At 44.1% G+C, this 12,224-nt stretch overlaps 2 protein-coding genes across 2 annotated transcripts in view; one reads left to right on the top strand and one right to left on the bottom strand.

Annotated features, from left to right (window-relative positions):
• The window catches only part of T265_06491 (hypothetical protein), a gene marked incomplete at both ends in the record, with an annotated part of 36,974 nt that extends 36,725 nt beyond the window's left edge, over positions 1-249 (top strand). The window contains one exon of the mRNA XM_009171765.1: positions 184-249. Within this exon, the coding sequence (XP_009170029.1) occupies positions 184-249 (66 nt within the window). The remainder of the gene's footprint in view (positions 1-183) is intronic.
• A 150-nt stretch (positions 250-399) lies between these two features.
• The window catches only part of T265_06489 (hypothetical protein), a gene marked incomplete at both ends in the record, with an annotated part of 33,476 nt that continues 21,651 nt past the window's right edge, over positions 400-12,224 (bottom strand). Inside the window, 3 exons of the mRNA XM_009171763.1 lie at positions 400-931; positions 2,081-4,553; positions 8,824-9,103. Coding sequence (XP_009170027.1) covers positions 4,387-4,553; positions 8,824-9,103 — 447 coding nt within the window. The remainder of the gene's footprint in view (positions 932-2,080; positions 4,554-8,823; positions 9,104-12,224) is intronic.

Below are 12,224 nucleotides of genomic sequence, written 5' to 3'. Positions count from 1 at the left end.
AACTGTTTGGTACAGACTGCAGGAAAAATAACTCAATGATTATTTCACTGTTCAGCATGTCCCCGTTTTTGTGTACCACGATTTGTTCGCTCATTTGAGGAGACACATTTAGGTTGTACTTCCAAGTTTTGATTACATTATATTTACATCATGTAGGAAAGCCTTTTTTCATTGTTCCATCAGCCAAGAATTGAAGTGGATCACAATGGGAAAGGAGATTATACCTTGCCGCGTAACGATAACAAGTGAATAGATGGGACAAGAAGGATCGTCGCAAAATAAACAGATGGATCCATCGTAAAACCGTGCCTCAAAACCATATTACTTCCAAAGCTGTGATTTTCATGTGCACGCACATGCTGGGGTAGTAGATAATAACCAAATCGATCGTCTGTCATTCGAATTGTGCCATTGTACAACTGAATCGTTCTAAAGTCTTGGACTAGTGTAGCAGGACTACAAAGGTGTATATGGGAACTCAATGGGTCCTTCTGTGTGCTACTTATCTTATCGTAGTATGCCAATGTAAAATACATCATACGGTCTGGTTACCTGCAGGAAAACAGATTTCTCTCCCATGCAAACTTCGAGCCCTGAAGAAACATGAATCACTTGAACGATGGGTAGAGCAAAACGAGGAACTTGAAGTCAACTTCAGTGCCAACTCAATCGCAGCGTGGTATGATCGTCTCGGTAGACTGATACATGTTGGGGAAATTCTGCTAGTCCACGTGGCCAAGTTTGAAGCTAGTGAGATATCGGTTACCCAGTACGTGCAACGTGAGACACCACCAAATGCAAAACAGATGAGCCTCATCCCAGAATTCAGAGGCTGGATTGGAGGAGCCAACCAGCTACTGCAAGTCAACCATATTGACTCGGTTACCTGCATCGAACTGCAGACCAGCACTGTGATCGGCTCCCGTAAGCCCTGGAAGGTGTTCCAGAGAAAAAATAGGGTCGGAAGGGAGGTGGTTTTCACATTCAAAATCTACGTACAACCAATAATCGTATGGGAGTATGCGATTCCATCAGAGATTCTAATGGGGAACGCGAGCGTGATGCCTAGGTTGGTGGAGGAATGGTGTCAAGATCAACGACTTTACGGGAGACAGTTTCACCAGACATGTGAAGGCATATACCAAAGACGCAAAACTTTTCCTCAACAAACACAGTTCGGGACGTCAAACATTTCAAGTACTATTGAATTTCTTGAAATAGGTGTTGGAATTAACCTGTCTGCTCGGCTGCTGCAGGTTTTGGCAAATCCGACCAGCAAAGAATTGGGTTATTTACATGCACGCTTGCAACACAGCTTGAATATGTATATTCTAGAGGGTTTGCAGGATTATATCCAAGACGAAGACTTAGCACAAAAACTGGTAGTGGCAACGCGTACTCAATATCTTTGTCCCCCAGGAAGTTCCACTTTGCGGCGCAAACCAGTGGTTATTAACCTCACATTTGATAGGTTGATGAATCGAACTCTGGAAACAAGTTCAGCCTCCGTACTAATCGACAACAAACTTCTGTGTTATCCTTGTCCTGACGGGAAAGCAACCACGGCATACACGTTCAACGAAGAATGTAGTAGGTGTCCTCGTGGATACTACAGAGGAGAAACTGGTTGGCCTAGTAGCGCCGGCTGTTTAAGATGTCCCGAGGGGTTTACTACTGACGGAGTTGGGGAAAAGTCAATTGAGGACTGTCAACCGAATGCGGGTGCTCTGACAAGATCGATCCTACACTACGTGCTACATTTGTTGTTCACACTAGAGAAAATAATAGCAGGAGAAACTGGTCCTGACACCCAAACAAGGTCACTAGCACTTGAGCAAAGATCTGCATGGGCGTGGCTCGGCAGAATAAGTAAAAAAGTCTGGATATACTGTGCCATCTATTGCCTCCTCTCATCCTATCTTGCCGCTAAGGCTATCCACCGACTGCATGTGTACTTAAGATTGAAAGCCCTAATTAGAAAACAATACGAACTCCTCTTGAAAGCCACAATAATTGGACAGATTAATATGGTTTCACACATAAAACAGCGCATGAAGCAGGATATCAAAGAGGACTCAACTGAGACACTTGCACATGTTGAAGTATCCGGGGTCGGAGAATCAATACAGAGGGAGAGAATGAAGAAATCTTGGAGGTTTCCTTTTAGGAATTGAAAGAAAGTGTCATGTAAAGTGTAAAACTCCTCCACAAAGGAACTGATATCCGTAAATAAAAGATTATGGACATCATTGCTCAATTCAGCACAACAAATCAGCAAAGAGTGCAATTAAAGGGGGAGATGGGAAAGTTCCTGCTTAGATAAGCACCAAGGGGCTACCGATGGTCATGAGCATACTGAGACTGTAATCTGCAGTCAACCACCCTGTAGCATGAAAGTAGAGTCGCTGACATTTTCATAGTTCTCGAAAAAAACCACCGAGCTCTAGAAAAATTCACGCACTTTGATTGAACATATGGCTAATAGAGGGATACAATTAACCGGTGTTGGCAATAAGCATTCGAACCACACACCATATGAGGATTAGTCATACATACGTTGAAGAACTTACGTAGCTTTGAATGCCTCAGTAACGTCACAACGAACAACGTTCACAAACTTCTTCGCATTTGTCTTTTGAAAACCAACACCAGATTTTCCGCCACTACTTGGACAATATTAGACGTGGCCCATTCACGCCCTCAATGATGCTCGCGCATCCAAGCTCTTGCCTTCAATACCTAACTCCTTTCCCAATCCCCCCACTTAAAAGTCCACTGACAAACCTGTATTTACGCACAAAATCCGCCTCAAATGCGCAGCTAGCCCCTACCTCCCCAAATCATCGATGGACTAAATTGTGGCAGCTACAACCACTGTAGGACAAGTGCGCGGTTCTTACAGCTGATAATGATGATGATTCATACGAAAGGATTATCGTTACATTATGGGAATCATGTGGAACATCTTCAATCCCCCATAGTGTAGTGGAAAGTGGGTAACAGGTCAAAAAGTTCGTTGTGAAGTGTCGATCCTAACAGCGTAGATGGCCTCTCAAGCAAACCGCTGTAGCCTGTTGCGCTTCCACTTTCTACCTGGTTCACGGTCAAGTACAGTCCTGCTACTGTCAGAATGTCATGAAGGTAGGTCTTTGTTGTATTTTGCCAAGTTATCTAACTTCGAGTCACCTGTCCTGGCAAATTGGGCAGCCTGAAAGGCGATCCAGGATCCGACTAGACATCTGCTCTTGTCTTGGCTCACTTGGATCAATAGCCCCAGTTTCGGAGAATTCGTATTCGAACCTGCTGGCTGATATATGCGCTTTAGACTTCGTAATCCACTAAATTATGAATTGTGGCATCGCAAAATTTCGATGCAGCACCCTAGTTCCTCACTATCCTTCCCAATGCGAATCTGATCAGACCCAACATTTAACCCCAGAATTCGTCCTTTTCCTTGTCTGAAAGCGATATTGGGAGTGCTCTTAAATTCCTACCAAAATGCATCAACTCACGAATGAACTCCCAAGGCAGCGTGCATCAGTGATAATTGGTCAGGTGGCTGTTTGTTTGTTCGCTGAGTTTGGCAACTGACTTGCAGACGTTTCTTCACCATTCGAGGAGGCATCATCATTGCGTTGTTGGCGACAAAACCCCTGCCAAGCTCAGAAAACGGAGCAACAGCCACCTGATCAACCAACAATGAATACACCCGAGCTAGCAATATCCCAACACATTACCAACAGCTTTCAAATAAAATACGGTTGTACGGCAGTAAAGCATCAGTGTTCAACACTGATGTCATGCTGTCGATGTAGTGTAGTAGTAGTGTACCAACAGCATGCAGTTGCGTTTGAGAGTGTCTGCCAACCCAGTGTCTCACTTTGAAGAAGAAAGAAGTGGGTTTTACATTTGACTTCCGAATGTCATGAAGTCAATACTAGCCACCGATGGCAGGAACTCAATGCACGAAGCGGTCAAGATTAAGACTCAAATCAACGAACGACGATAACCAGTCGTTTGGCTGGGGTTAGCGCTGTAACTAACTGCCCCTAACAAATGGCATACTCCAGAAAAAACCTTCGTAGCCCAGTGGATATAGGCAACTTGTTAGCCATGTGGCTACCCGATAAAGATACTTCAGACATGTTCTAGTCGAAGTAAGGTATGGTGTTGAATTAGACAGGCCATTCCTTGACACGGGCAAAGGATCACGTCACACCGAGAAAAAGGCACCATCGCGGAACAGGAGAAAAGCCTATGGAGATGGATGTGGGCAGGCTGCTGAACTTCGTAACCACTACAAAGCTCTGGGAAATGCAATGCAAGAGACTCTCAGAAACAACGCTTGCGTGTACACAAAAGTGAAAAGTCAGGTGGATCTATTAATTAGGGAGCGTCTGTAGACAGAAAATCACGTGTCCATAATGCTCCAGAGCCAAACTGTACAAGATTGTACATAGTCGCGACATCGCCCAAAATGGGGACAGTTGGATTCGATGGCTGAAGTAAAGGTTGAGACGCCGTGGGAGCCAACTCGGGTGCACCGGATACAACTGTAAACAAGGATAAACAAGAATGAAGTTCGAATCAGAGACTATAGGCGAAAAACGCGGAAGTAACAACGGCAATCTAACGTTCAGTTGTGGCCGCTCCAACAAGGGTATCTTGGGGGATGCATGACGGAATACAATTATAGCAACGGATCAAGGCTGTTCACATCGACTATACAGTCAGTACAATGAGAACTGTGCAGTGTACGAATCGTCACTTACGCACGCAAGAACACCTGTTGTTACGACACAGTGAGATAAAGAACCAGGCTAGTCATCTATGATTATTTAGCCTGATATACGTCCAAATTTGTATGAAGCTAGAAGTAAATCACGCGCCTGGCTAAATAAATCAGACTAGGTGAATTCCACCACCGTGGTTCCGTAACCCACTGACCTCTGTGGCATTTTCTCTCTCTAAACTTGGATGAGCCGGACGAAATCCAGACGGAACAGGCTACTCATAAAGATGTCAAAACTTTTCGACCGGTGTCACCTCTTTTGAGGATCCTTATGCTGGTGCGAATGAGTGTACTTCGTGAATTGCATTGCGAATCCAGGAATACTAGAACTGTGGGCCGCTTATACGTATGGCGTTGTTCTAGCACCTGACGGAGTGTGAAGATTTAATCGATGCAACCCCTACCAGGTTGGAATCCCACTTGCTCCTCTCGAGTCAGTGTCTCACGAGCTATCGTAAGGCGACGAAGCACAATGGACGTCAACAATCTCGTTACGACCGGGGTCAAGCTGATCCCTCTGTGGTTACCACACTCAATGCGTGTCCCTTTTTTGAAATGGGCACTATCACTGACTCCCTCAGTTGTCTGGGACAGATTCCTTTTGCCAAATGCAAGCAAACAGATCGGACAAGCGTTGAACCATGCAAGTGGGAGGTCATTCACACAAGAGGTCGGTGGCGCTTGAGAGAACACATGCAGTCGTAAACCTCCGAGGCCGTAGGTGGTTCCACGTTCACCGTCCAGGGTTCTACTTCACCTGTGGGCTCTAGGTGAGTGCCAGCTGGTGGCCACGACAGTTGTTCAAAGTATTCAGCCCACCGGTCGAGGCGTTCTTCTTTATTCGAGATGGCCCTCCCATCCTGATGCTTGACGGTTTCGCTTACAAACTGAGGTTACAGAAGGCGACCCCAACCTAACTACCATAGTGATCACTCATGTTGCCAGAAACAGAGCTGTATCCGAACACTGTTCAAGAGGACCGAAACACTGCAGCACCACATAAAACATAGTCAAAGAGAAAATCTATAAAAAGATAAATTTGCGCGAGAAATTTTAACTGGAAATCTCTGAAACAAGGACGCAAGTCGACCAACTCAACCACATAAGGAGAACGCAAAAGAATCGTTCTCCCCTGCATCAAGAATATTTCCGACTATAAGAGTGTTACTATATTAGAATATACAGGGTAGCCTGCAAGCCTGGAAACACGAAAAATAAAACAGTTGAACCAAAAAAAGAAACTGGAAATCACGAAGAAAGTCAAAGTTATCCACAAAATTCAACGCATTTTTTGCGACGAACACCAGTTGGGACAAAGAGGAAAGAAGCTACCCACAAGACTACAGGAAAACTGACGCGCTGTTAAAAGGCACGATTAATTCTTAGTCACTCCTGTACAGTGAGATCGAGAATAATACAAATTCAGCTGGGACCAAGTCCACACACTAGTCGGAGCAAGAACAAAGATGAAACGTGAATTTATGAAGGCGTGGCAATCAGCCAAGAAATCCATCAACAAACATATGAGGAACGACCTAATCTATCGACCTTTGAGGACGAAAGAACTCAGAATCGCACAGAAAACCTGAGAAGAAACCAATAGGGAATGTTGAAAGAACGCGACAATGGACGGATAACACCAAACCGAAATCCGGACAAGGATAACAAATAAGAAGGCTACACAACGCTAACAAGACATAATAGTGCAACGAGAACCCCAACGAAACGAAATTTGAAGGCAGATGAATCAAGTCACAGGAGATTGATAAAAATAGAGGGAGTCCAAGTGATCGATCGGATTGGAGGAAGGCAGACCAAACCGCAAGTGAGAGTAGACGCGAATGAGCCGGTCGGGACGAAGGGACAGAACTAAATAGATGAAGACATCCAACGAACCCATCAAATATGAGTAAATCATACCACAACGCGACATCCCAGTGAAGATCTCAACAACCAGTCAAGTTATATGTATCAAATACACATCGAAAAGCATATAAACGCAAATAGAGCTAGAGGAAATACGGTGACGAAACGTCACTTACTTATCAAGCAGACCAGGTGCCATTCTAACGAAACCAAACTAGCAATAGTTCGACATGTTGTCAGTACCTACCAATTTATCTTCATCTAGATTGGATGAAAATCAAACATCGAACCCACAGTCACACTGTCCCAGTGCTGATTCATTCATTCTTACCATGGTTCTTCCTCTTTACAAGAAATACCACGCAAAAGCAGGTGCTTCCGCTGACGTATTGCGCGCATGAAGGTTAGACCCAAAAAGGCAAGGGCCTTATTTTACATCATTTCACACGTCATTTGCATCATCACCATCACCATCATAATCGTTGAAAGCACCACTAGCGCGAAAACACTGGCGCTTAACTGCCGTACACATTGAAACGTCGGATAAGTAATGCTCACATCGGTTTTCCACGTAAAATATTGAACGGTGAAAGCTCTCACTCAAGTTGGGGTGGTGAGTCCCAGAGTTCAACCGCAAGCTGACCAACTGCTGCATGCTTCGGGTAGATAGTACCCGGTCAGGTTCGCCTTAGCTAGAACGTGAAGCTTTGGTCATTTGTACGGTGGTTGCTTCGTCTCTGCCTGAGTGATACCCCTGAGAAGTAGTATTTCCTTCTCAGTTACCTAGGACTTTTTTTGGTGTGGGGGAGTTAAACAGAGAAAGCTTGTATCAAGAAAGAATTATGATCCAATGGAAGGTTTCTTATAAAGGAAGAATGACATATTCAAGATGCAAAGAAATCGCGAATCGCCCAAACTGTTGTCCTCTTCGATGTGTCCCTTAGGTAGATGCTTCTTACATAAAAGGTCCGACCTGATATTTGAAAAGTCCACTTCTTGATAAGCCCAAATGAAACAACCGGTTAAAGTGTTTGGGTGAAAGCTGACTAATATGGCATAGCAGCCTGCTTAAAAATTGATACTGGGCTTGATGCGATTAACATTGGGTCACATTGTGACGTTTAGACAGAACTTCCACGGGGACTTTCTCAAAGAAGAGTTCGACGTTGGTGACCTAGGGTGCTTAGGACACGATTCCTACAAACCTGAATTTGCTTTAAAATGCATTCAATGTTGTCTGTTGTGGCCACGGCTCCTTTTTTCGCTGTATAATTTTTGCCTGAATCGTTTCAATGTCGGGCATGATGTGCCAAAGTAAGTTCGAATCCACTGTGCAGTGCAGACTATCTTTTCATAGTGCAATTCTGGCTATATCGGTTCACTTTCTCACCGACGGTGTCTTCTTTGAGATCCACCTTAGTTAATTCACGTTCATGTTGACGATGTTTGACTTACTTGGTGTGGAATAAAAACGTGCTTCCTGCTCCTACATGATATGGTGGTGAAGCTCTTCGTAAGTATTCCATAGGTGTTTCCGTTTTGTATTCAATTCCAAAGCCAGTTCACCGCCAAAAGTCATAAACTGCTTCATTTCAACATGCGTGCGATGCAAAATAACGCAAAAGTGTCACAATCAGCTACCCAGGAGCGGATGTTCGCAACTCCACCTCTAATTGCGTGACCAGAGCTCGGTAGTAGTCACTCTGCTGAAACGGCCTCTTAAACGAATAAAATCGAGAGCAGAGTGGACATACCTGCACAGCTCAGCTGTTTTCACTCGAAAGTGGAACCCATTCGACATGAAGATCAAAGGCCAACCAAGTTACAGCGGGTTTCTCCTAACCACTAACGATAGCAACAGCATAAGAGTGCAACTGATGGTTTGTCGGGGAAATCTAAGTGAGAGATCGGTGGAAACTATCACATTTTGAAGGCTCGTTACGTCTCTTAGGTCGTGTACGATGGCGGGGCAACAACGATCTATTCTGTCGAGTATCTTATCTTACGAGGTGTATTCCGCAAAGTGGATTCAATCATTAGGAAAATCAGAGCCACAGGAAGGTGTTGTTTCTTTGATACATTCGCTGTAAAGAGGATCGCTCTAAATTGACAGCACTGGAGACCTGAATGCCCAGGTTTTCTATTGCCTTGGAAGCAGTACTTACTTCGACCTGGTTCGCTATGTCCAATTTCTATGGGCTCCTCACAATTTTGAGTGTTTACATTATGCAACGAATCGTTCTTGTCCGGAGCCGCTACTGACTGCGTATCTTCTGGTGGAGGTGCACTTGAGTGATTCCCAGTTTGGCTTCGATTCACTTTCGTTAGCAGTCGTTTGCGCCGATGACAGTTGACCATTGAAGGTTGCCGGACTAACGCACCAGCGGGAGGTTTGGTGAAATCACTTTCCGGACAATAAATCCCCAACAAACGCGTGACTTCACGCTTAATGTGGACGGGCGAATGCAGTTAGGTAGAGAGGGAAATAGGGGCAGTTAAGTAAAACGAAAAGAACAGAACAGAAATTAGTAAGCAACGCTTCAGTTCAGCTAGGTCATCTAGCAACAAGATACATCACACACATTATGGCACTAATGAGAACTCACCGAAACTTACACTATCTTAAAAAGTAGCGCGTGTCAAATGAATTTATGATTATAGGGTAAACCAGTTTTCGGTAGTTCGTTAGAAATATAGGGGAAACACTCCGCATTCTTTCAACAGCCGTAATATCTGTCCAAACAATAAACACGGTACCTCTCAAGTCTAAAATAACACTTGATCCCACGTATGGACTCAGTGACTGAAGAATGAGTGACGCTATACCCTGTCTGTGAGCATTAATCAGAATGCTGGTCATCCAGTTCAAACCACCAGCAGGGTGGTGGCAGGTTTGGAACTCCCTGGAGTATCACGAGATGTATAATGATGATGATTTCAAATTAGGATGACCAAGTTCTAAAGTGCTCCCAGGCTGTTCAGTATAGAGTGGCTTCACTTGCAGAATCTTCCAATCTACCTATACTACCAACAATGAAATAGTTTGACTGACTAATGCAACCGTTCCTCAGAACCACGGTAGCTGGCTTTGGTATTGTCGCCACCACTTTAATGGACTCCATCGTCAGAGAATTTTTTTCGATGAGTTGTAGAACGTGGTCGATAAGGTGTGTGAGTGTGATATACTGTTATTTGAAGGTGACCGGAATTTCCGCGCAGGCCGATCGGATGACTCCATTCACTATACCTTCGAAAAGCTCGATCTACAGAAACAGCGAAAAACGTGTTACCTTCGCCGTTTCGAAGCCCCTGAGAATTGCTAATATGCATTCCGTCATCCAAACGGTATTTACTAACGTGCAATTCGAACGGCAGCCACAAAAACCCCCGAAACGACTACATTCCGATACAACCTTGATGCGAAGAAGGGTCATATCGAAGAACATGAAGAAACGAGGAACACAGAAAAACCGAACCGAATCAAACCCCATCTAGCCATGAAAGATGAACATTCTGACGCAGGATCATCCCAGATAGATACTGACACAGGAAAACCAATCTCTGCAATAGTAGAGTATCACCAATAGCAGCCAACTACATGCACCACCGGAAAAATCACTTGGCCTCAGTAGATCAGTGTATTGAAGATTGTATTTGGGACATCTGTCGAGCAAGCCTCGAAGAATTATCCTCGTTAGATCGCACGACACAAAGACAAAATTTCCACCCAAAATGATCAACCCCTTAGGGTTGGCATTACAGGAGCGCCTTGAGACATGTGGATTACGCTGAGCCGTACGTGCATCCATCTGGAAGCTCTGTAGCCGGTGTAAACCAGAAAGAATGAAACATGAGGGTGGACAGCATTTAGCAATTCCACAGCTATAAAATGTCCAACGGGCGGCCCAGAATTGTGAATTCTAGCGGGTAGAAACGAGTAGGTGAACCTCATGACACACGCAGAGTCACCAGATCCCCATGGCTCAAGAGACACATCTCGGTCCCACACATAAGGCTAGCAAGTACTAGCCATTTTACAGTTTGGTTGTAAGCTTAATCTTCGGAATGTTAGGGCGGGTCATTTGTATCGATAGGCGTGGAATGTAAACATAGATTTAGTCCAAGAATGTACAACAAAACACATCTGGGCAGAACACAATGAAATATGGTGTGATGCACGCAAAACAAGTGAGAGAGCCCTGAAAGCAAACAGACCTTCTGGCATTAGAGTAAATCACTCAAATGAAGCAAAATATACTGCAATAAAAAGAAGCATATCATATTACAACATTCAACGAAATATTGCACAATGCATACAGGATAAAGATGCACATGAAATGAAATAAACAAACAAATTTAATAAAATAACAAACGCAGAACCCAAAAAAAATCAAGTAAGCAACTTATAGAGTTGTGCAGTGGTACTCAAGCGGACTGCCCACATACCCAACATATATACTACAGGGTCGGTCTTCTCTGGAGGTGATATCTACAAAAATAAACTACTTAAATTATGTATCAATGACCTCAACCTCAGAAGATCCATGTGACGCAGAAGTTTGGCCCAAACTATTACTTAGTGATGCCACGCCAATGGCATCAATCAGTTAATAAAATTGTGTAGACTTCACGCAGCTTTGGCCAGCCCCAATATTGGCGGTTGTACGGAGCTGGCTTCCTAACGGAGTTTTCCTATGTTCTACTGTGGTTGTTGTTTTTGGATGACAAAGGCGGTCTTTGTGACAGGGTGCTTGTCACACCGCAGATGCTATAACAGATGGTCACAGTAGCAATGCACGTCTGATTGCGCCACTGCACCATTGAAATTCGAGCTAATTACGTAATAATTTGCTCGTATGAAAGGGAGATGTCCCTGCGAAAGAGAGGCCATAACTCATCTAGAACCAGCTGAGCGATTGCGCCAATCATTGAAATTCGAGCTAATTACGTAATAATTTGCTCGTATGAAAGGGAGATGTCCCTGCGAAAGAGAGGCCATAACTCACTCATAACCAGCTGAGCCATTCCCATGATATCAGGTGAATACTATATATATATATATATATATATATATATATACAACTACAACTACACATAACTATTAAGACACTAAAGCCGTGCTGTAACTAAAGTGTTGGACCAATTCGGTTAACCCTCGGCGTAGATGTCGGCATCACAGCGAAGCCGATTTTAGAAACACTCGTGTGGCTAAATATGTTTACCTGAACTGTTAACAATGACCCCACAGGCTCTAGCAAATCTTCATTTGCAACGACATCTCTCTTCAGTGTCCAAATGAACCATACCCACTCAAAAATCCTCAATAACCGTTCGAATTGTACTTTCCAGCAGACCGTTAGATTGGATGTGACTTGGTCCGTTGTGAGTTGAAGTGAGCTGATGGGAGTAATCGGCTTCACTGTGCAGTGTGAACAACATGCAGAATACAAGTGTGAGAACAAGTCCTTTGAACACAGTACACTGTCCTGTCATCATCATGATACTGTCACGGAACACATGATCCGAATTTCTACTAAGGTATACCCCCGATGACAGCATTCAGAGG

This window comes from Opisthorchis viverrini (genome assembly GCF_000715545.1).
Source record: "Opisthorchis viverrini unplaced genomic scaffold opera_v5_133, whole genome shotgun sequence".
In the NCBI taxonomy this organism is placed as follows: domain Eukaryota; kingdom Metazoa; phylum Platyhelminthes; class Trematoda; order Opisthorchiida; family Opisthorchiidae; genus Opisthorchis; species Opisthorchis viverrini.
This window is presented reverse-complemented; position numbering and strand designations above follow the sequence as displayed.